At 45.8% G+C, this 22,326-nt stretch overlaps 1 protein-coding gene across 4 annotated transcripts in view; it reads left to right on the forward strand.

Annotated features, from left to right (window-relative positions):
- SENP6 (SUMO specific peptidase 6) overlaps positions 1 to 22,326 on the forward strand; it is a 157,296-nt gene that overhangs the window by 119,374 nt on the left and 15,596 nt on the right. For all 4 annotated transcript variants that reach the window (XM_074990984.1, XM_074990986.1, XM_074990985.1 and 1 more), the window contains one exon: positions 17,647 to 18,086. In XM_074990984.1, coding sequence (XP_074847085.1) covers positions 17,647 to 18,086 — 440 coding nt within the window. The remainder of the gene's footprint in view (positions 1 to 17,646; positions 18,087 to 22,326) is intronic.

Raw genomic sequence — 22,326 nt, forward strand, 5'->3', positions numbered from 1 at the left:
AAAAGTGAAAATAGTTGAAATTCTCGTCTTCAGCACTTTATTTAGGTGTAACTATGTTTCTGTTTAAACCATCATCTTCCCTGGGCAAGAAGCCAGGCATAAAAAAGGAAAACCCATGGCTGGCCCTTACCAGCTGACTTGGGACCATGTGGCTTGGGGCATGGGCTGTTTCACTGTTTTGTAGACTTCTAGGTTTCGGCTGGTTCCCAAGCCCTTGGACCCTGTGGGAGGGTCTCAAAGCCCAGCTGCCAGCCCAAGCCCAGAAGTCTACATAGCAGTGAAACATCCATACAGCCTGAGTCCTTTCAACCTGAATCAACTAGAATGGGCCAGGCACAGGATTTTCCTTTGTGTGTAGACATACCCTTACACAGCTGCAGGTGTCTTGGACTGAGGCTAAAGGGCTTTTTAATTGCGCAGAAAAGAAGTTTCCTGGCCTCATACAAGCATGACCCCCCCTACCCCTAACAGCCTTGCCTGCCGCATTATGTCTCAAGCTGCCGCCCAAAATCTGGGACCCTTGCCATTTGCAGGGTACTGGAACTGTGTTTGAGTTGAAATATCTGTACTGCAATTAAATAACCCCACACATCCAAGCTTTTCAAGCCCAAGCCAACCATGGGTTTTTAAACTGTAGTGTAGACATATCCTCGGTGACCTCCTATTGATCATTAGGGAGTGCTAATGTTAAGTGGTTTTCCAAGAATGTGCGCATGTTACTGCCTGCTCTAGTAACTTTATCAAAAAGAGGAAAATACCCTGAAGGTCACACCCAAATTCACTTCCCTTTTGGAAATAAGAGAGGTTCTTCTTCGAGTGTCCCCGTGGGTGTTCCACAATAGGTGTCGGGCTCGCCCGGCACCGCAGATCGGATCTTCCAAGCAGTTTCTGCCGGACCGCGCATGCGCCGGCGCGCGCCGCTCCCTTGCGCGCTCCTGGCCACGTGCGTGATCCAGTCCCCGTCCTCTTAACCGCCGTCGGCTGCAGACGGAATCTGAATGAGGCTAAGGCCAAGTTAGCGTATTCAATGGTTTTAACTGTTTTTTCTTTAAAGTTTTCAAGTTCTTAGGCTACTGCAAGTTAGCCAGTTGTTATTTTTCAAAAAAAAAACAATAAGCGGGACGGCATTCAGTCCAGTCCCAGTAACAAGCGGAACACCGGAGGCCAGGAGCCTAGGGCCATCAGCCCTCCTGCCGTGGCGGGCCATCGGAGAAGGGGAAAAACAGCACAGAGAAGATGCTAAGTACCCGTTAACAACTGAAAGACTCACCAACAATCTCCTCTTCAGGATTTAAGAAATGTGAGTCCTGCCGAGAGGCAATGCCAGCGTCTGATGGGCACAGTCTATGCATAAGGTGCCTGGGGGAGTCCCATGTCACGCAGAAATGCTCCTTCTGTGCAAAACTAACAGCCAGAGCAAGGAAGGACAGGGAGATGCGGCTTAAAATGCTGCTCTTCGACAAGGCCCTCCAGCCAGACGTGCCGGAGTGGCCGCAGCAGGAGGGACCCTTTGGGGCCCATAAAAGGAAAGCCGCCTCCCTCACCCCATCAGCGCAAAAACGGAGGAAAGCCTCCCCAGCCCGATCCCTGCCGGCAGCAACAGCGAGCGGGACGGGAGGAGCGCACAGCCCCCAGCCGCAGCAACAGCTGATCGGCGGCGGCACGGAGAGCCACGTGGAAGCGGCTCAGCCTCCGATAATCAAACAGCCTCCCCACACGGCAGGCAGGGCGGTGGCTAAACAAGCGCCGGTACCGGCGGCACCGCAAGCAGCGGCACCGACCCCCCGGGGAACCGGCGGTGCAGAGCGCGCAGGCACGCAGCCTGCAGGCACCGGAGGACACCGCCCATGCGGCACCGCCCATGAGCGTGCCGAGCACGGCGCGGACGGGGCAGAGATCCCCTACACGCCAGGGGGCGGAGTTACCTCCTCAAGGGACGGGGAAGGCTGCACACAAAACGAGGCACCGCAGCCCCTCTCCAGACAGGGCTGCGAAGTTGCTTTCTTTCAGCCCTCCGCTTACGCTGCAGACTCCAACCAGAAGGCAGGGGTCCCCCCTAGCCTACCCGGAGCCCCCGTCTCCATTTTTACAACCAGCCTCGCCCTGGCTGGGACCACCTTCACCCTTCCTGGGGTTTGAGCCGCTGGAATACTATCCAAAATCGCTCTCTCCAGTGTCCCAGATCTCTCGACGATCTCGCTCCCCCAGACGCAGAGGGTATGCACCAAGGGAGTGGTCTAGGTCACCTTCCCAAGAACAGTGCCTATACTGCCATGGTCGCCCCTATCACGCGGGGCATAGACACCACCGGCAATCTACCAGGGAAAGATCCCCACAGACGATCTCGTATCCCTGAGGGCAATCGTGAACGGGGACAGAGACTCAAGTATCTCAGGGGGGACTGGTTATGGAACCCCGAGATTTTCCCTCGCAAGCCTCTAGCGAGAGGGTGTACCATCACCAACAGGAACCGTAAGGGTCCAGAGAGGCGTACCCCAGTGGTTCCTCGCTCTCCTCCCCGGACGAGGCTACGGCCCTGGGGGACGTCCATCCTCCGGATGATCTCAAACAGTTTCAAGAGTTGTTTAAGAGGGTGGCCTTCACGCAAGGCATCCAGACAGCAGAGGTGCAAGAGAAACACCATAAGCTCCTCAAAAATCTGAGACCTCCGGCCTCCTCCAAAATAGCAACACCGCTTGATGAAGCAACCTTGGAGTCCGCCACTATGATATGGCAGACCCCTGCGACTATTCCGCCTGTCCACAAGACAGCGGATAAGAAATACTTCGTGCCGGCGAAGGGCATGGGGTTCCTGTTCAGCCACCCACAACCAAATTCCTTGGTGGTGGAGTCGTCGCAACAAAGATCAAAGACATCTCAATTCAGGACAGGGGGAACAGACAAAGATGCCAAGAAGCTAGAGCTGTTCGGCAGAAAGGTCTACTCCTCCTCCACTCTACTGTTGCGAATGGCAAATTATGCAGTGCATTTAGCGAACCATAATTTCGACAACTACACTAGGTTAACCTCCCTCATGGACTCGCTTCCAGAGGACAAGAAACCGGTGCTCCAAGGCCATTGTGCAAGAAGGCTACGCGGCCTCGAGGACGGGAGTTCAGATCGCCCTGGATGTTGCGGACACAGCAGCACGTTCCACAGCTATGGCAGTGGTGATGCAAAGGGAGTCCTGGCTCCAGACTTCGGGTATACCAAGGGATCTGCAGGCAAAGATAGTCGATCTTCCCTTCAACTCGCAGAAGCTGTTTGCTGAATCAACTGACTCGGTCCTTCATTCCAGTAAAGATTCAGGAGCCGCACTTAGGACCCTGGGGATTTACACCCCTCCATACAGAAAGAAAAAGTACTACCCTCAACAAAGACGGTACCAGTACCAGCAACAGCGTCCCCAGTACCACAGGAGTTACGAGCAAGGGCGACATCAACAGCACCAGCAGTACAGAACTCCCAGGCGACGTTCACAACAGAGCCGTGCATCCTCGGGGCAGGGCCAAAGGCCACAAGTTTGACACACAGATCCAGGGCTGCGCCATCACTACCATCGCACAAGGTCATCCGAAGTGGCTATTCCACCATCGCCTCCGACCATTCTACGACCAGTGGCAAAGGATCACCACAGACAAATGGGTGCTGGAGATCATAGCCACGGGGTACGCCATCCCCTTCCAGTCGTTCCCACTGCCATGAACTCCACCCAGGCCCCACCTCCAGGAGGCCTCCCATGTAGCGAGGCTCAAGCAGGAGGTAGACCATCTCATGCTCATAGGGGCAGTGGAAAGAGTGCCGGAGCAACTGCAAGGAAAGGGGTTCTACTCGAGGTACTTCCTCACGGAGAAAAAGACAGGAGGCTGGAGGCCCATCTTAGATCTTCGAGGCCTCAACCGGTACCTGCGCAAGCAACGCTTTCGGATGATCACAATCGCCTCCATCCTTACGGCACTGGACGATGGAGATTGGTTCGCAGCCCTCGATTTGCAAGACGCGTATTTTCACATAACTATCCATCCGGCTCACCGGCGATTCCTCCGGTTCATGGTAGGCAAAGAACATTTTCAATACAAGGTCCTACCGTTCGGCCTCTCCTCGGCCCCCAGAGTCTTCACCAAGACCTTGGCAGTGGTGTCAGCCTACCTGCACAGACAGGGGGTATTTATATTCCCGTATCTGGACGACTGCCTACTCAAAGGGGCCTCGAAGGAGGAGGTACTACGCATGATACACGTCACAGCAGGCACGTTCTCTTCGCTTGGCCTGGTTATCAATCTGGCAAAATCAAAGATATACCCCACACAGGACATAGAGTTCATAGGGGCACGCATAAATTCTATTACAGCGAGAGTATATCTACCAGAGACTCGCTTTTGGGCCATCAGCTCCCTCGTGCAGGTCATCACCTTCAGCCTTACGGTGCCGGTCCTGACGTGCTTACAGCTGCTGGGCCACATGGCAGCGGCGACGTTCGTAGTACAGAACGCCAGGTTACGCATGCGCAGCATGCAGCACTGTCTGGCGAGCGTATACAAACCGGCAGCACACACCGTTCACAGGGTGGTGTCGCCCACAGCAGAGGTGCGCCAATCCCTGCAATGGTGGGTAAACCCCAAGAACTTGCTAACAGGGGTACCCTTCCACCAACCACAAATATAGGTTTTTCTTACTACAGATGCCTCCCTCATAGGGTGGGGAGCACACATGGGCGAAGAGGTGACTCAAGGGCTGTGGTCCTCCACGGAGCAGTCACTGCACATAAATATACTGGAGCTCAGAGCAGTGTTCAATGCCTGCAGACACTTTCGAGACCATATACAAGGCAAAGTCGTAGGGATCAGTACAGACAATACCTCCACCATGTTTTATATAAACCGGCAAGGAGGAGCTCGGTCCCGTGCCTTATGTGCGGAAGCAGTCCGGTTATGGAACTGGTGCATCGCCAACAATATAATCTTGAAAGCCTCGTACTTACCAGGCGCTCACAATGTGAAGGCAGACCAGCTGAGCAGGCGTTTTGCACTCACGCACGAGTGGCAGATCCGTCCCGATCTGCTACGACCGTTTTTCCACGCATGGGGTTTTCCCCAGACAGACCTGTTTGCCACTCAACACAACAAGAAGTGCCCATGATTCTGCTCCAGGGCAGGACTGGGATGGGGGTCCCTGGGGGACGCGTTCGCGATCTCGTGGAGGGGCCCCCTGCTTTACGCTTTTCCTCCCACAGTGCTGATCCACAAAGTCTTGCAGAAAGCCAGGAGGGAAGGAGCCCGAATGATCTTGATAGTCCCAACGTGGGATCGACAGCAATGGTTCCCCCTACTCCTGCGCATGTCGGACCGTCCACCGATGCCTCTTCCGGTGGCGCCGGATCTGCTCACGCAAGCCCAGGGGTCCATAGTGCATCCGCACCCCCAAGGCCTGCGACTACAAGCCTGGTTAATCCATGGCTCAGCTCCCTAGAGAGTGCATGCACAGAGGAAGTGCAGCAAGTCCTAGAAAGTAGCAGGAGGACTTCCACCAGGAAGACCTACAAGCAGAAGTGGACTCGCTTCACGGCTTGGTGTGCTACCAAACAGCTGGCCCCCCTTTCGGTGCCTATACCTGTAATATTAGAGTATTTACTGGACCTCAAGAGAGGAGGACTCTCACTATTCTCGTTAAAGGTCCACCTTGCCGCCATTTCGGCGTTCAGACACGAGGAGGAAGGGCACACGGTGTTCGCCCATCCCATGGTTACCAGGTTCCTCAAAGGGTTGGTAAACCTATACCCCCCTCGGAAACCGCTTCCACCGTCGTGGAACTTGGACCTGGTGCTTAACGCGCTAACGGGACCACCGTTCGAGCCCTTGGCCATGGTTTCCCTCCGCCTCCTTACAATGAAGACGACCTTTCTTCTCGCAATTACGTCAGCTCGCAGGGTGAGCGAGCTTGCGGCAGTTATGGCAACGCCACCCTGCACTGTTTTTTCCAAGGAGGCGGTAACCATACAGCTGCATCCAGCCTTTGTTCCCAAGGTGTCTTCTGAGTTTCACATTAACGAACCTATTGTTTTACCCTCATTTTATCCAAAGCCTCATAACTCTAACAAAGAGGCGCGCCTACACCTCCTGGATGTGAGGAGGGCGCTAGCCTTCTATGTAGACAGGACCAAGTCCTTCCGGAAAACGGATAGACTCCTAGTCTCTCTCGCTCCCAAATTGAAAGGAGAAGGTCTCTCTTCGCAGAGAATCTCGAAGCACATCGTATCCTGCATAAAAATGTGCTACGAACTCAAAAAGACTTCTTTTATTGGCCACTCCCAGGGCTCATTCCACTAGGGCGGTGACGGCATCAACAGCCTTTTTCAAGGGCGTTGCGCTAAAAGACATTTGCAGAGCGGCGACCTGGTCATCCTATGACACCTTCGCCAAACATTATGCCCTTCACAGGGTATTCCAAGAGGATACCCGTCTCTTGACAGCGGTCCTCTCGGGGACAAGCTGCACATAATCCGATTACCCACCTCCTATCTTGGGTTACTGCTGGGTAGTCACCTATTGTGGAGCACCCACGGGGACACTCGAAGAAGAAAGACAGGTTACTCACCATAGTAATGGTGGTTCTTCGAGATGTGTCCCCGTGGGTGCTCCACTACCCGCCCATCTTCCCCGCTTCGGATCTCTGTTAGTGTTTTGCAGGAGCATCCGAGGCGGTTGGTCAAGGAACTGGCGGGGACCGGATCGCGCACGTGGCCAGGAGCGCACAAGGGAGTGGCGCGCGCCGGCGCATGCGTGCGCCGGCAGAAACTTCTTGGAAGATCCGATCTGCGGCGCCGGGCGAGCCCAACACCTATTGTGGAGCACCCACGGGGTTATCTCGAAGAACCACCTTTACTACGGTGAGTAACCTGTCTTTACCATTAACTCTTCAGCCAACTTTTTAATATTAAAACATTCATGAGAAATTTAAACTGGAATAACATAACGAATGAAAACTAAATTTATCACAAATGGTAGCTTTTCTGAATATTTGAAATACAAAGAGTGAGATTCTGATCTGTGATCTTACCAAAGTTGCCCAAAATTTTTCTGACATGCAAAAGGCCTGTAAGTAAGTTCCTTAAGCCATTTTCCTCCTCCTTTGTGCACTTGTCCAGTGGCTGCCTCTGAAAGTGCAGTATGAGCTAATTGACTGAGTCCAGAACAGAGCCTGAAGTCTATTCCCTACTCTGCCAATGCTTTGTTATATACCTTTAAGCATGTCTCTGAGGCCACGTCTACACTGAGATAAATTTGAATTGATTAAAATTGATTTTGTAACGCTGGGTTTTATAAATTCGAATATGAGTATCCTCACCTCCCCACAAAGTCAACTTGTTGCTGCCACACTCAATAGCCAAACATCAACTGTTGCAGCAGTGCATTGTGGGAACCCATCCCATGGTTCCCTGAGCCCCATAACAGTCTGGGTATTTTCTCTGGTGTAGCATGGGAAAAAAGGCACTGAAAGTGTTTTTGCATATGTGATGTCATCTTCCCACATTGCATTGCCCTCCCGTGGAAAACAAGCAGCCATTTTTCCAGAAGGAGAGATGGAGGAGTTAGGTTACCAACAATGAAAGTCAAATTAAGTGAAATCTCTAGCTTTTACAACTGAAACATCAAAGATTTTACAAAACGCAGCAGGTGTCTGTGTTTTCTCAACTGGCCTTCCAGCCACTTTTCCCTGTGTTAAGGGGACCAAAGCTTGAGGAAGGAGGAGGCTAGAAAAGGTTAGAAAAAATGTTTGGCTTCACACTTCACTACACAGAGTTGTCCAATGCAGGGGATGGTGCTCGCCAAATTTTAACAAGCAGTATTGCTCAGGCAGGGGGGCAGACCTGGTTGACTGTGTAGGGGCTGGCCCCCCTCATCTCCATAAGGGGGTGTGGAGTCTGGCTACAGAGTCAATTGACATAGTCTTCCCTGGTGTCAGCAAGCCCTCGAAAATCTTTGGGGGCTGAGGGGTGTGGGGTCTGTGGCTGCAGAGCCAGTTGACATGGTCTCCCTGGCAGCAGCAAGCCCCCAAAATTCTTAGCTGCCAGCAGAGGCGGAGAGAGAGAGAGACACCCACACCCAGTGGCAGGAAGCCCCTGAAAATTTTAGCTGCTGGAGGAGACTTTCCCCAGGCAGCAGCAAGACCCCGAAAATCTTTCCTGCGTTTGGAGTCCTCACCACGCGCAAGCCAGGACATGGTGCTGCCTGGCGACATGGTCCATACTGAACAGCAGACACATCCTTTCATTGGATTGGAAGCTAGCCACATGATGTGGTTGTGTGCAGGAAGGACGTGACTGCATGGTGCCTGTGGGGGAGGGAGAGGGCTTGTGCCCATATGTAAACCACAGAAAAGAATCTGATGAAGTGAGTCTGTGCTCACGAAAGCTCATGCTCAAAACTTTTCTGTTAGTCTATAAGGTGCCACAGGACCCTTCGTTGCTGTTACAGATCCAGACTAACACGGCTACCCCTCCGATACTTGACACAGAAAAGAAGTTTCTCAGCCTCCTACAAGATGGTGCCAGCACTGAAAAAAAAAGTAAAAAAAATCCCATTGTTCAGCTTGCAGTGGTAGACACAGAGCCACAAACTCCTGTGTTGGGGCTAATTTTAATGGGTAGATGTGCTCACAGCACTGACAGGAAAGAAAGAAGCTTTCAGCCTCATGTACAAGTATGATCCCACAGCTGTGCTGTTGGCAAAGAAAGAAGGAAATTTCTCAGCCTCTCATACAAACGTGCCCACAGCCATGGGCTTCCTGGTGCCAAATTCCAATTTGTTGGTTAACTGTTAACTAATTCCTGCACACCTGGAGAGCAGTGGAGATGGAAGTGGCCAGAGTGGAGGACTGTGGGACATTGTGGGATGCATACAAGATGCTTCTGGAGGCTAATAAAGTCTATCAATAGACATGGTGTTATCACAATAGCCTTAATTCAAACTTTTAAATTTGAACTTGATGCTACTCCCAGCTGCTTTCAAAGATGTTATGATATTGACCTTAGTGCTGCCTAAAATTGAGCTAATAGTATTTACAATGAAGACATTGATATTGTGAAATCAAGCTGCCTTAAATTTGACTTTATCATGTAATGTAGACGTAGCCTAAATCTCTCTCTCTCATACTATTTTCACAGTTATAAAGTGTGAATAATACTTCAATGTCTAGAAATATGCTTATGGCTTAGTTGAGCATTATTTTGCACAGAACTTTGAAGAAGTGTAGACAAGGCCTTTTAATGACTCTCTGGAGAAATGTGGACCTCTGACAAACCTGTAACATACCTATGTGTAACCTATTCTGACTGGCCCACAGACAATCTCACACTTTCTCTGATAAAGGCAAGTTACCATTAGCGTAGCCCTAGCTGATTGTGAAACATATCTTGCAAGAAGCCATCCTACAAGCGCTCTGCCAGCTTGTTCAATGCAGATGTCTGGGCACTGGAGAGAATCTGGGTTGTTGCAGCTGAAACTCTAATTTGATAGACCATTGTCCCTGAAAAGCCAAGTATTGTTTACTTTGTTTCTGAGAACAAGTTAAAAATGAAAACATTAAAGATCTAGTCTCGTGTGGGCCAAAGTGACATGCTCTCTGGGGCATATGTGAAAAAGTATCTTTAATGAACTAGTCCCTGTGTCCATTTGTGGAGTCAGAAGTACAGTAAACCCCCAAGGTACGTGCAACCGAGTTGTACATGTCTTGGGTTAATGCAGCTGCCGCCCCTACTGGAGTGGGGAAACTCCTGCTGCCCTTGACAGGAGAGGTTTCCCCGTTCCTTTCAGGGGCTGCACCTGCTCATGTCAGTGGTGGCAGCAGAGAGTCAGGCTCTCAGCTTCCCCCAACAGGAGTGGGGAAACTAAAGAGGGTACCAGCCCAGCTGCCACCTGGTCCCCAGTTTCCCTCCACTCGCTGGAGCCAGGAAACTGACCAGGGCTGGCACCCTGCTCAGTTTCTGGCTCCCTCAGTTTGTGCAGGAAATGTTGACTTATGCAGGGGTTGCGAGAACACAACCCCCAAGTAAGTCAGGGGTCTGTTGTACTATTGGACAGCATCTACACACCCAGGATAAGGCTTGTAAGGATCTGAATGAAAGGACACCACTAGGATGGTTGAGTCAAAGGCAAGAGAAATTTGAAAACCAAGAGGCGCTAGAGACAAAGCTGGGCTCACAGGACCTATTAAGAATATCTGGAGTTGACAGTGAAGATTGTTCAGCTGGAGGAGTACTCTGAAGATGTGAGGACTTCTGTACAGACTGAACCTCTCTAGTCTGGCAACCTCAGGACCTCACCAGTTCCAAACCAGAGAATTTGCCAAATCACAGGAGATCAGTATTGTCTAGCAGCATTACCGACACTTCCACTGCTCACTAGGCTCTTAGAGGACATTTAGGGGTAAATTAGAGCTAAATAACAGCACAGAACACTGAGAGAAAACTGGTGGCTGTAAAACTATTGGATGGCCAGACTCTTGGCTGCACCCATGATAAGTGGACATCTGACTGACTAAAATCATGCCAGATTATGGATATTGCCAGACGAGAGCGTGCCAGAATAGAGAAATTATACCTGCATAAGGTGTGTGACCTTTTGTTTATTTTTACTGATGAGAGTTAGTTTTGCGGGCTCATAAATTGCGGGAAGAGATGTATGGGTTCATAAGTCGTTGGTATAAATGTGAAACTGGCAAGTTCTGTCTCAGGCGACAGCGGAAGTCACTTCTATTTGCGCCTTCCAGTCTCTGCAAGTGTCCTCTTTGCTCTGATTGTGCTGTCACAGCAGTTCCACTAGAACTCTTTGCCTCCTGGTTCTTCCAGCCTTGCTCCAGTCTGTCAAGTATGCAGCTCTCTCTAGCTGTCTTCCACTTGAGGCTGTGTGGTTTGTTTCAAGGCCAAAGTTTCTGGGAAGCTACTCACAGTGGCTTGCTAAGTCATGCCACGTATTTGTATCTAAAATTGTAGTCAAGTAATTTTAGAAGTCAAACACTGAAGTACAGAAAATGTAAAGGGAGAACTTCATTGCAACAAGCTAGAGCATCTTAGCCCAGTTATGTACTTGTATGATTTCTGTTTCATATGCCAGGCTATAATGTCTGTTGGCTATTGAATAGCAAATGCATTTCATTCTGCTTCATGGCTTAAATCATACTGAAGTTTGGTCACAAGCTGATTGTGCAGTTAGAGCAGTTTCCTAGCACACACCATCTAGGGGCATGGAGTCAAGGATCTCTTCTACTCTTCCAGTGTCCTCACTGCTATTCATTACAAACTAGTCACTACGCAGTTTTTATACTGCCATAACTATGCAGGCGTGATTTCTTTTTTTAAAGTAATATAGTTATATTATTATAGCTAGGCCCCTACCAAATTTATGGTCCATTTTGGTCATTTTAGCTGTCTTGATTTTAAAAATGGTAAATTTCCTTATTTCAGCTATTTAAATGTAAAATTTCAGGGTGTTGTAATTATAGGGTTCTGACCCAGAAAGGATTTGTGTGAGGGTTGCAAGGTTTTTGTAGGGGGGAGCTGCAGAACTGCCACCCTGTCTTCTGTGCTGCTGTTGGTGGCGGCAGTGTCTTCGGAGCTGGGTAGTTGGAGAGCAAGTAGCTGCTAGCTAGGAGTCCAGCTCTGAAGGCAGAAGTACCAGCAGACAGATCACAGAAGTAAGGATGGTATGGTATTGCCACTGTTACCTCTGTGCTGCTGCCTGCAGTGCTGGGACCTTAACAGCTGCTCTCTGGATGTCCATCACTGAAAGCAGAAGTAAGGGTGAAATGAATATGGTATTCCCACCCTTACTTCTGCATTGCTGCTGGTGGGTTGCTGACTTCAGAATTGGGACACTGCAACATTACAACCACTGCTTTCTAATTACCCAGCTCTGAAGACAGCACAAAAGTAAGGTGAAAATACCTTGATGCTCCTAAAATAAGCTTGCAGTTTCCCCACAACTCCCTTTTGGGGCAGGCCCCCAATTTGAGAAATGCAAAAAGGCAGATTGCACAGTTTGTGATATTTTACATGGCTGTGAATTTGGTAGTGCCCAGACTTTAATTCCAAATGTAAAACTCTATCTACTAGTATGAAAGTGCTGATACAGGTATGTTTTATTACCCTTCCTGTACAGAAATAAACTATCCAGCTATTAAGTGCATCTACTCAAATGCATCCACCGAAAGGGAGTATTACTGCTTTTTTACCAGAATTATGAAAACAGCACCATTTTGTCTGTAGACCAGGCAAAGCAGTAACCTAAAACAGAGAAGTTATTTTTATCTAAACTTTCTTGAAATCTGCAAATCTTTACCAGTTGAGACCACTGTCTTTGGCTGCGTCTACACTACAAGATGAATTTGAATATATTAATGTCAATTTTGTAATTCTGGAATTTATAAGCTCAAATTTGACCATCCTCACCTTTCCACATACTCCTCACAAAGTCAACTTATTGATGCCCCACACAATTAGCAAGCATCAACTGTTGCCATAGTGTATTGTGGGAACCTATCCCATGGTTCCCTCATCCCCATAGCATTCTGGGTATGCTCACTGGTCTTTGAGATCATCTTCCCACATTGCATTTGCCTCCCAAGAGATGGCGAAAATCTTTACAGAAATCTTTCTTCTGCAGCTGAATTCTCAACTGGCCATCCACTGAGTGTTTCTCCTCCCGTGATTGCATCCGATCCCTGAAAATAATACAGGGACCCTGACTGTAGTCTCAAGGTTAGAAGAAAGGGAATAGAAAAGACTGGGGGAAAAATTATTGAATTTCTTGGTATTCAGAACTTGCCTGTGTTGTTAATGATCTATAGACACAGCTTGGAATCAAATCACACTGATGATGTTTGCATTCAGTAACCGCCTGTTTACAGAGGTGATAGAGTATAAGAACATAAGAATGGCCTTAACTGGGTCAGACCAAAGGTCCATCCAGCCCAGTAGCCTGTCTGCCGACAGTGGCCAGTGCCAGGTGCCCCAGGGGAGGTGGACCGAAGACAGTGATGAAGCATTTTGTCTCCTGCCATCCATCTCCAGCCTCTTGACAATCAGAGGCCAGGCACCCCATTCCTACCCTTGGCTAATAGCCTTTTATGGACCTAACCTCCATGAATTTATCTAGCTCTTTCTTAAATTCTGTTCACGGAATCACAGGGCTGGAAGAGACCTCAGAAGGTCATCTAGTCCAGCCCCCTGCTTCAAGCAGGATCAACCCCCACTAAGTCATCCCAACCAGGACCTTGTCCAGCCGGGACTTAAAAACCTCAAGGGATGGAGAATCCACCACCTCTCTAGGCAACGCATTCCAATGCTTCACCACCCTCCTGGTGACGTAGTTTTTCCTAATATCTAACCTACACCTCTCCCTCTTCAACTTCTGACCATTACTCCTTGTTCTGCCATCTGACACTACTGAGAACAGTTTCTCGCCCTCCTTTTTAGAGCTCCCCTTCAGGAAGTTGAAGGCAGCTATTAAATCACCTATAAGTATTCTCTTCTGTAAACTAAACAAGCCCAAATCCCTCAGCCTATCCTCATAGTTCTTGTGCTCCAGACCCTTAATCATTTTTGTTGCCCTTCGCTGAACCTGCTCCAGCAAATCCACATCCGTTTTGTACTGGGGGCCCAAAACTGAACACAATATTCCAGATGTGGCCTCACCAGTGCCGAATAAAGAGGAATAACTACTTCTCTAGATCTGCTCGAAATGCTCCTCCTAATGCACCCCAGTATGCCGTTAGCTTTCTTGCCTACAAGGACACACTGTTTACTCGTATCCAGCCTTTTATCCACCATAACCCCTAGGTCCCTTTCCGTCGTGTTTCTGCTGAGCCAGTCGGTCCCCAGTCTGTAACAATGTTTGGGATTCTTCCGCCCCAGGTGCAGGACTCTACACTCCTCCTTATTGAACCACATCAGATTTCTTTTGGCCCAGTCCTCCAATTTCTCCTGGTCACTCTGGATTCTCTCTGTACTCTCTAACGTATCTACCTCTCCCCCTAGTTTTGTGTCATCCGCTGACTTGCTGAGGGTGCAACCCAGTCCTTCATCCAGGTCATTAATAAAGATGTTGAATAACACCGGCCCCAGAACCAAGCCTTGCGGCACTCTGCTTGAAACAGACTGCCATCCAGATGTTAAGCCATTGACCACTACCTGTTGGGCCTGACCGTCAAGCCAGCTTTCTATCCATCTTATAGTCCAAGGATCCAATCCATATTTCCTTAACTTATGGACAAGAATGTTGTGGGAGACCGTATCAAAAGCCTTGCTGAAGTCAAGGTATATCACATCCACTGACTTCCCCATGTCCACAGAACTTATTACCTTGTCATAGGAGCTAATCAGATTGGTCAGGCAGGACTTGCACCTGCTGAATCCATGTTGGCTACTTTTGATCACTTTCCCCTCTGTTATAGTCCTAGCCTTCACAGTCTTCTCTGGCAGGGAGTTCCACAGGTTAACTGTGCGCTGAGTGCAGAAGAACTTTCTTTTATTGGTTTTAAACCTGCTACCCATTAATTTCATTTGGTGTCCTCTAGTTCTTGTATTATGGGCGCAAGTAAATAACTTCTCCTTATTCACCCTCTCCACACCTGTCATAATTTTATATACCTCTATCATGTCTCCCCTCAGCCTCCTCTTTTCTAAACTGAAAAGTCCCAATCTTTTTCACCTCTCCTCATACAGGACCTGTTCCAAGCTTCTAATCATTCTAGTTGCCCTTTTCTGAACCTTTTCCAGTGCCAGGATATCTTTTTTTAGGTGAGGAGACCACATCTGTGAACAGTATTCAAGATGTGGGCGTACCATAGATTTATATAGGGGCTGTAAGGTACTCCTTGTCTTATTTTCTATCCCTTTTTTTAATAATACCTAACATCCTGTTTGCCTTTTTGATTGCCTCTGCACACTGCATGGATGTTTTCAAGGAACTATCCGCGATAACTCCAAGATCTCTTTCCTGACTCATTATAGCTAAATTAGCCCCCATCATATTGTAAGTATAGTTGGGGTTATTTTTTCCAATGTGCATTACCTTACAGTTATCCACATTAAATTTCATTTGCCGTTTTGTTGCCCAATCACTCAGTTTCATGAGATCTTTTTGAAGTTCTTCACGGTCTGCCTTTGTCTTGACTATCTTGAACAGTTTAGTGTCATCTGCAAACTTTGCCACCTCACTGCTCACCCCCGTCTCCAGATCATTTATGAATAAATTGAACAGGATTGGTCCTAGGACTAACCCTTGGGGGACACCACTAGTTACCCCCTCCATTCGGAAAATTTACCATTTATGCCTACCCTGTGTTGCTAGTCTTTTAACCAGTTTTCAGTACATGAAAGGACTTTCCCTCTTATCCTGTGACAGCTTAATTTACATAAGAGCCTTTGATGAGGTACCTTTTCAAAGGCTTTCTGGAAATATAAGTATACTATATCCACTGGATCTCCCCTGTCTACATGTTTGTTAACCCCTTCAAAGAGCTCTAACAGATTAGTAAGACATGATTTCCCTCTGCAGAAACCATGTTGACTTTTGCCCATCAAAATATGTTCTTCTGCGTGCCTGACAATTTTATTTTTCACTATTGTTTCAACTAGTTCAACTATACATTTAATAACATACAGAAACCACACTTGACAAATGCAATAATGGAGTTTGGCATAGTGTCTGCAAATAAAAAGCTTATGGTTGTGCATCTAATAAGTTCTGGAAGGGATAAGAAATGGGGTACAATACAAAAAAAGGAACTAAAAGAGAGCCTAAGTGCTGTTGGCTTTAAATGATACTTATATGACCGAGTGCCCAAGTTAGTGGCCCTTAAACTCCCATGGCGCTTATCTGCTTTTGAAAACTTTACCCAAAGTCAATTTTTCCTCAGGAAAAGCCACTCATTCAAACTCTTTAGCTATGGCTGGATCTGTGTGGTGTAATGTTGGGCTTTGCTTTCTTGTGTTACAATATCTCCTGGAGCACTTGGTTAAATCATCCCACCACCACCTCCTCCCAGTCTCTTTAATTTGCTGTCGTTCCGTGTGGGGAGGTTCAGGCTCTCACTCAAACTTGTAATACCAAAGGGACACCTGCTGTGTAAGAAGCAGACATTTGAATCTCATGTGACAAGATATGTTTGGGGGTTGTTTTATTTTTATTTTTCATTATTTTTGATGCTGGCATGGAGGAAGTGAAAACTGTCTTCCACTATGGCTTCATAAGTAGTGGTGGCGGCAGTAGCATTACCCATTGCTCCCTGCTCTGTTTTTCTCAGCCAGAAACTATATGATACTGGAAGAGCTGTTGGGGATCATACTCACTCTTGAAAAGTTTAGGGAGAAGGAGCTATGCAAGCAACAGTCAAGACTGACTGACTGAATATGCAAGCTGGGCTGCAAGCACTGAACTTCCAGGAAATATAACGAGATGGAGCTGTAAAATATCAGCTCTGTAAATCATTCCACACTGGCAGAGGGAAAAAACTGAGGAAACATATATTTACACTTCAGAGGAGGAAAAGAAGTTATGAACAAGGAGTTAGTTGATCTGGATAAAATGGCGGACTGTGCCAAAAGAAATCTGATGCAGTTCAACAAGGAGAAGTGTAGAGTCCTGCAACTGGGGTGGAAGAATCCCAAGCACTGTTATAGGCTGGGGACTGACTGGCTCAGCAGCAGTACAACGGAAAGAGACCTAGGGGTGATGGTGGCTGAAAGGCTGGATATGAGTAAACAGTGTGCCCCTGTAGCCAAGAATGCTAACAGTATACAAGGGTGCATTCGGAGGAGCATTTCGAGCAGATCTAGAGAAGTAGTTATTCCTCTTTATTCGGCACTGGTGAGGCCATATCTGGAATATTGTGTCCAGTTTTGGGCCCCCCAGTATAAAAAGGATGTGGATGTACTGGAGCAGGTTCAGCGAAGGGCAACAAAAATGGTTAAGGGGCTGTAGCACAAGAACTATGAGGATAGGCTGAGGGATTTGGGCTTGTTTAGTTTACAGAAGAGAAGACTTATGGGTGATTTAATAGCAGCCTTCAACTTCCTGAAGGGGAGCTCTAAAGAGGAGGGCGAGAAACTGTTCTCAGTAGTGTCAGATGGCAGAACAAGGAGTAATGGTCAGAAGTTGAAGAGGGAGAGGTGTAGGTTAGATATTAGGAAAAACTACTCCACCAGGCGGGTGGTGAAGCATTGGAATATGTTGCCTGAAGAGGTGGTGGATTCTCCATCCCTTGAGGTTTTTAAGTCCCGGCTGGACAAGGTCCTGGCTGGGATGACTTAGTGGGGGTTGATCCTGCTTGAAGCAGGGGGCTAGACTAGATGACCTCCTGAGGTCCCTTCCAGCCCTATGATTCTATGAAGGAAATAGTGAGTGTCCTACTAATGAGTTTGGTGGTGGCTAGCTCAGTACATGGAACAATTCTGCCTTCGGAGAACATTATGGATTGTTAAAGCAAATCTGTTCAGGAAAATGGGGGAAAAAAAAACCCGCTCCCATACTCAGAAGTCACAGCTAACTCCAGTTTTTGCCACTTTATTTCTGATAACTTCAAGTGTTAAATCAATATAAATGTATTACTAAACTTACCTTTTTTTTTTTTTGTTTTTTCCCCCTCCAGTGCTCATTGGTTTTTGGCTGTCATCTGTTTTCCTGGTTTAGAAAAACCCAGATATCAACCAAATCCACACTACCACGAAAGCGCCCAAATGCAGATAAAAGCATCCTGTTCAGAGAGAGAGAGCAACACTCCATCTCCTTTGCCAAATGAGTTGGATTTGTCATCACAAAACTCTCCTTCCAAGTCTGCGGTAAAGACGACACTGAACAAAAAGCTTCCTGCAGCTTTAACTGACACAAACAGTGAAACTGAGGACAGTGAGTCCATATACTGTAGAAGAAGCCCTTGTAGGGGAAAAAGTGGCATTAAAAAAGTAAATCAGATAGACAATGATTCGGAAGAACCTAAGACATTGGAATCTGCATGTCATAAGCTTGATCATAGGACTACAGATGAGAATGGCATGCAGAGCGAATATATTACTACTGTACAACCTATGGGTACGTATTTTAAAAATCTAGTTTGATGTACTTTAGTATGAAAGATTCTTAGAGTTCATGTTATCAAAAGAAAGGTGTCTTAGCTGTGGAACCATAGTTCTTGTCTCTTGTACGTGTATAGTATTATACAGTTTCCCATACATTTTTTCTGCCTTCATTGCACAAGATGGGAAAACTCAGGAAATAAGGTAAATGAGGCCAAACCACAATATCTGCCTTACCACACATTATCTAATCCAAGCATGAATAAGGGAGACATTTACTGATGGACTTTTTGTGGTACTTAGTGCTGTTGAATGGATGTTTCATAAAGAATAATGTATTTAACTTTACAGCATCCCTTTAAATTAGGGGGTCTTTTACCATTTCAAAGATGGGCACAGACAGGTTAAGATGACCTTTTTCAAAGATATTCTCCAGTTTCTGGATATCATAGTGATTGGCTGACTAGCATGACACCTCCAGCCTAATGTTTTTTTAGAGGTGCTGTGCATCTGCAGCTCCCGTGGACTTTAGTTGCCATTGAGAGCACCATAGCTCTGGTTGGGCACCCAGAAAATAAAGGAAGTTTTAACTCGTGGTTGCCTATGAATATTTGGATGTTCTTGACATGCCCTAGCATCACATAAGAATCTGTGGTAAAGCCTGGAGTAAAACATTGTTTCTCTGAGTCAGTCAAGTAGCTTTACCTTGAGACCATCCTTGCTTTTTCTGTAGTCCCTGGCTTCATTCAGATCTACCAACTTCTGCTACAAACAGGGGTTAAAAATCAACAGCCCAGTTTGTTACACAACCCAAATCATTTGCTGAACATCATTCATCCCGTTCTGTGGAAACAAAGAGTTTGTGACCATGAACATTAAAGATTGCATCACAGTATGCACATGGGGCCATATTGAATTGCACTTGCAGCCTTATTTCTGGTGTTTTCTAGTGTTTGAGTATTGGGTTTTGCAACCTTTTACATTCTTTTAAATGTAGTGAGGTAAAGTATGTAATATTCTGCACTTATAAAGAAACAGACATGGAAAAAAATGTAGTGTCATCACTGTGCCACCCCTTAGTGGGTGCCCTTAGTGTGCGCTTCCCCTGCATAGGGCAAGCGCCACTGCCCAGTTTTTCTGTGCAGGCTGCTATCAGCGGCAGCGCTTATCTGGAATAGCACTTGCACTAAGGGGAGTTTAAGAACTGCCACTGTATGAGATAAAGGCACATGAGTGGTTGGAGTAAGGTTCCTTGTGCTCTTTCTTGTCATAGAGTTTAAGGCCAAAAGGAACTGCTGGATTGGCTAGTCTGACATCCCACTTCATCACTGACTGTCAGTAGCATCCAGCACACTTAACATACTAAGCTTAACAATCAGTATTAAATCAAAGTATTACAGCCCTCAGGAGACTGAACTATTGTGTGCCACGGATGGAGAACAGAAGAGTGTCAGAGGAAAAGTGCCTGAGGCTCATACAGTGGCAGGGAACTGAGTAAGTGCACAAGTCTGCGCACTGTTGAACTAGAAATCTTTGTGGATGAATTTTGGCTCTTGTGACTCAAAATTTTTCAATGTGATTAGTTCCGTGGACATCATTTGGGCTATTCACCATGAGCAAAGTTCAACACATTAATAAATCTTCGCAGAATTGGCCCCTTGAGCGTTCTGATAGTATGACAGATTTAGTGCATGGTGATAATGCAGTAAACATAATACAATACAATTGAATGTTAGTAAAGCCATTAATCCTATAATGAAATGTTACTGTATTGTCTTGGCTAAGAATGGCTCAAAACCTTCACTTAGTTTCCAGAAATAGTATAATAATTGCAAATGTGTTTGAATTGTGAGACATGTTTCAAAAGGTAGTACAGGGATCATTTTTTGGTTTGATCTTGGTATGCAGGCTTAATTATGTGGATGAAGGAGTTTAAAAGGAGATATGGAACCTTGAAAAATTAAATAAGGAATATAAATTGTTAGTCTGTAAATATACATGTGTATGAAATATCAAAGTTTCATTAAAGTTTGATTTGTAAAAAAAACTTCATGCGCAGTTGCTGCAGTTGTGCAGCTTTTTTCCATTTTTCTTTTCTGTTTCAAGCAAGAAACTCCTTCAGCTCTTTTGTCAGCATGATAACAGAAAGGGAAAAGGAAGGAAGACGTACATCAAAATGTATCATTACATGTTTGATGCCTGTCATTTCTCTAAGATCATTGTGGACTTCAGTGCCTAAGTCACTTTTGAAAATGGGACTTGAGTGCCATAAATCATGTAGGTGCTTGTGAAAATTTTACCTGTGTTCTCAGAACTTAAATTTTAACATGTGGAGACGTTTTTTACATGAGGTTTTTACCAAACTTATGCAAAATATCTGCACCTTCATCTTTCTTATTTAAAGGAAATAATATTTCAAAATGCTCTAATAGTGGTAAAATTATGATAGCTGGGGCATGTAGCGGGTGTTGTAGTTAAGTCTAGAATGACTTCCTGTTCATATGCTAGTAATTTTCCTAATTTTAGCCATTGTGGCTGAATTTTCCGTGCTTTATGTCTGCCTAAAAAGTGAAACTTTTTTTGAAAAAAATGAACAAAATATGTGTCAAGTGTCTGAGTTATGAGAGGGAGAAGGAAATGCAATTTTTGTAATAGTTCGTTAGTTGTGATTTGTGAGATAGCTCGCAGTGGCTAATCATTTACAGCTGAAATATGATATCCATAACATTCGCCTTGTGCTTTGCTCAGTTCAGGGTTATAATTTGAGTTACAAACAACCTCCATTGCTGAGGTGTTTGTAACTCTGAGTTTCTGTTGTATGTTATACAATTTTTCTGCTCTTTACCCACCTGGTACCCATGCCATAGAAAAGTCATATTGTAAACTTTTAAGTTAAACCCCTAGATGCACTGGATATAGGTAAAGAGCTATTTAAATATATACCTGGTGTTTCTAGCTCTCAATTTAATCAGCACTTATGGTGAGTGATATTTTTCTTCACACCCCAACAGTTAGAAATAAGATTGTATGAGACTATCGGCTTTCTTTTTTTTAACTAAAGTTCATAGTTTCTCTATCTTACAGAGAAATTTGAAAACATGAAAAAAAGTGTATTCCAAAGGTTCAGAAAGAACACAAATTTAAAAAACAAACAAAAAAAAAAAAAACTTAAATATATTTGACTCCTATAAAACACGGAGATTTTAAAATGTGTGGGGTTGGCAGCAAAAGCATAGTGTAAAAACCTAGTTTTCTGAATTACTCCAACTCTGTCATACTAGTATTTGGGTCGAAAGGGGGAACAGGTTGTGTGAAAATATACTCCTTCCTTCTGTTTTGCTTTCATCTTTAAAATATCTATTTGGGTTAAGGGAATGAGTCCTGACCTGTATTCTGTAGACCAGTGGTCAGCAACCAGAATAGCAAGAAGAGCTTTTTTGCATTTGTTAAAAACTCACTAATTCAGGAGCCACAGTGCATGTGAATATGAGATGGATATGACATAGTACTTCATAAATAACAGCAAACCATACTTTTTGTAATGCGTGTTTTAAGAAAAGCACGCACACAATGATTTGTAATGTGATTGCACGTTTACTACAGGACATTCATAAACTTTTCGTCAGACTTTACATATGTGTGTTTGTATTACTACCTTCCTGACTTTCACTCCTGAGCCTACTTTAATTATACCACTTTTACTTCATGCTTAATTTGTTTTCTTTCTTAAAATGCATTTTGCCCTTCACAGCAGCAATGCTGCAAGCTTCCTTTTTCTTTTCAAAATCAAGACCTTATTAGCAACATGATCAAAACACAGATACAGTATCGTATCCCACAATGCACTGTACATATTAAAGGGGGAGTTATCCAATGTTTTGAGATCACATATTGTTTGCTATTTAGATAAGTTGTTCATTATTGGGCTTTTAGACATTCACCATTTATTGAAAATAATCAGGAAGTTTTTGTTTTGTTTTTTGTTTTGTTTTAATTTGCACTTCTAGCATCAGGAGCCACAAAAAAGGCTTTAAAGAGCTGCATGTGGCTCCAGAGCCACAGGTTGCAGACCTCTAGGCAAATTACTTCAAAACTAAGTCTTGGTTAAGTCATTTGTAAAATAGGACTAATAATTTTTAACCCACACTTTATAAGTGCTTTGTTCCTGCCAAAGGAAAAAGACTTATTGGTCTTGTTTTGATATATGCAGGAGTTAAAGCACAGAAAGTGTAACTCATTTGTGTGGGAAAACATTG

This window comes from Carettochelys insculpta, chromosome 3 (genome assembly GCF_033958435.1).
Source record: "Carettochelys insculpta isolate YL-2023 chromosome 3, ASM3395843v1, whole genome shotgun sequence".
In the NCBI taxonomy this organism is placed as follows: Eukaryota; Metazoa; Chordata; order Testudines; family Carettochelyidae; genus Carettochelys; species Carettochelys insculpta.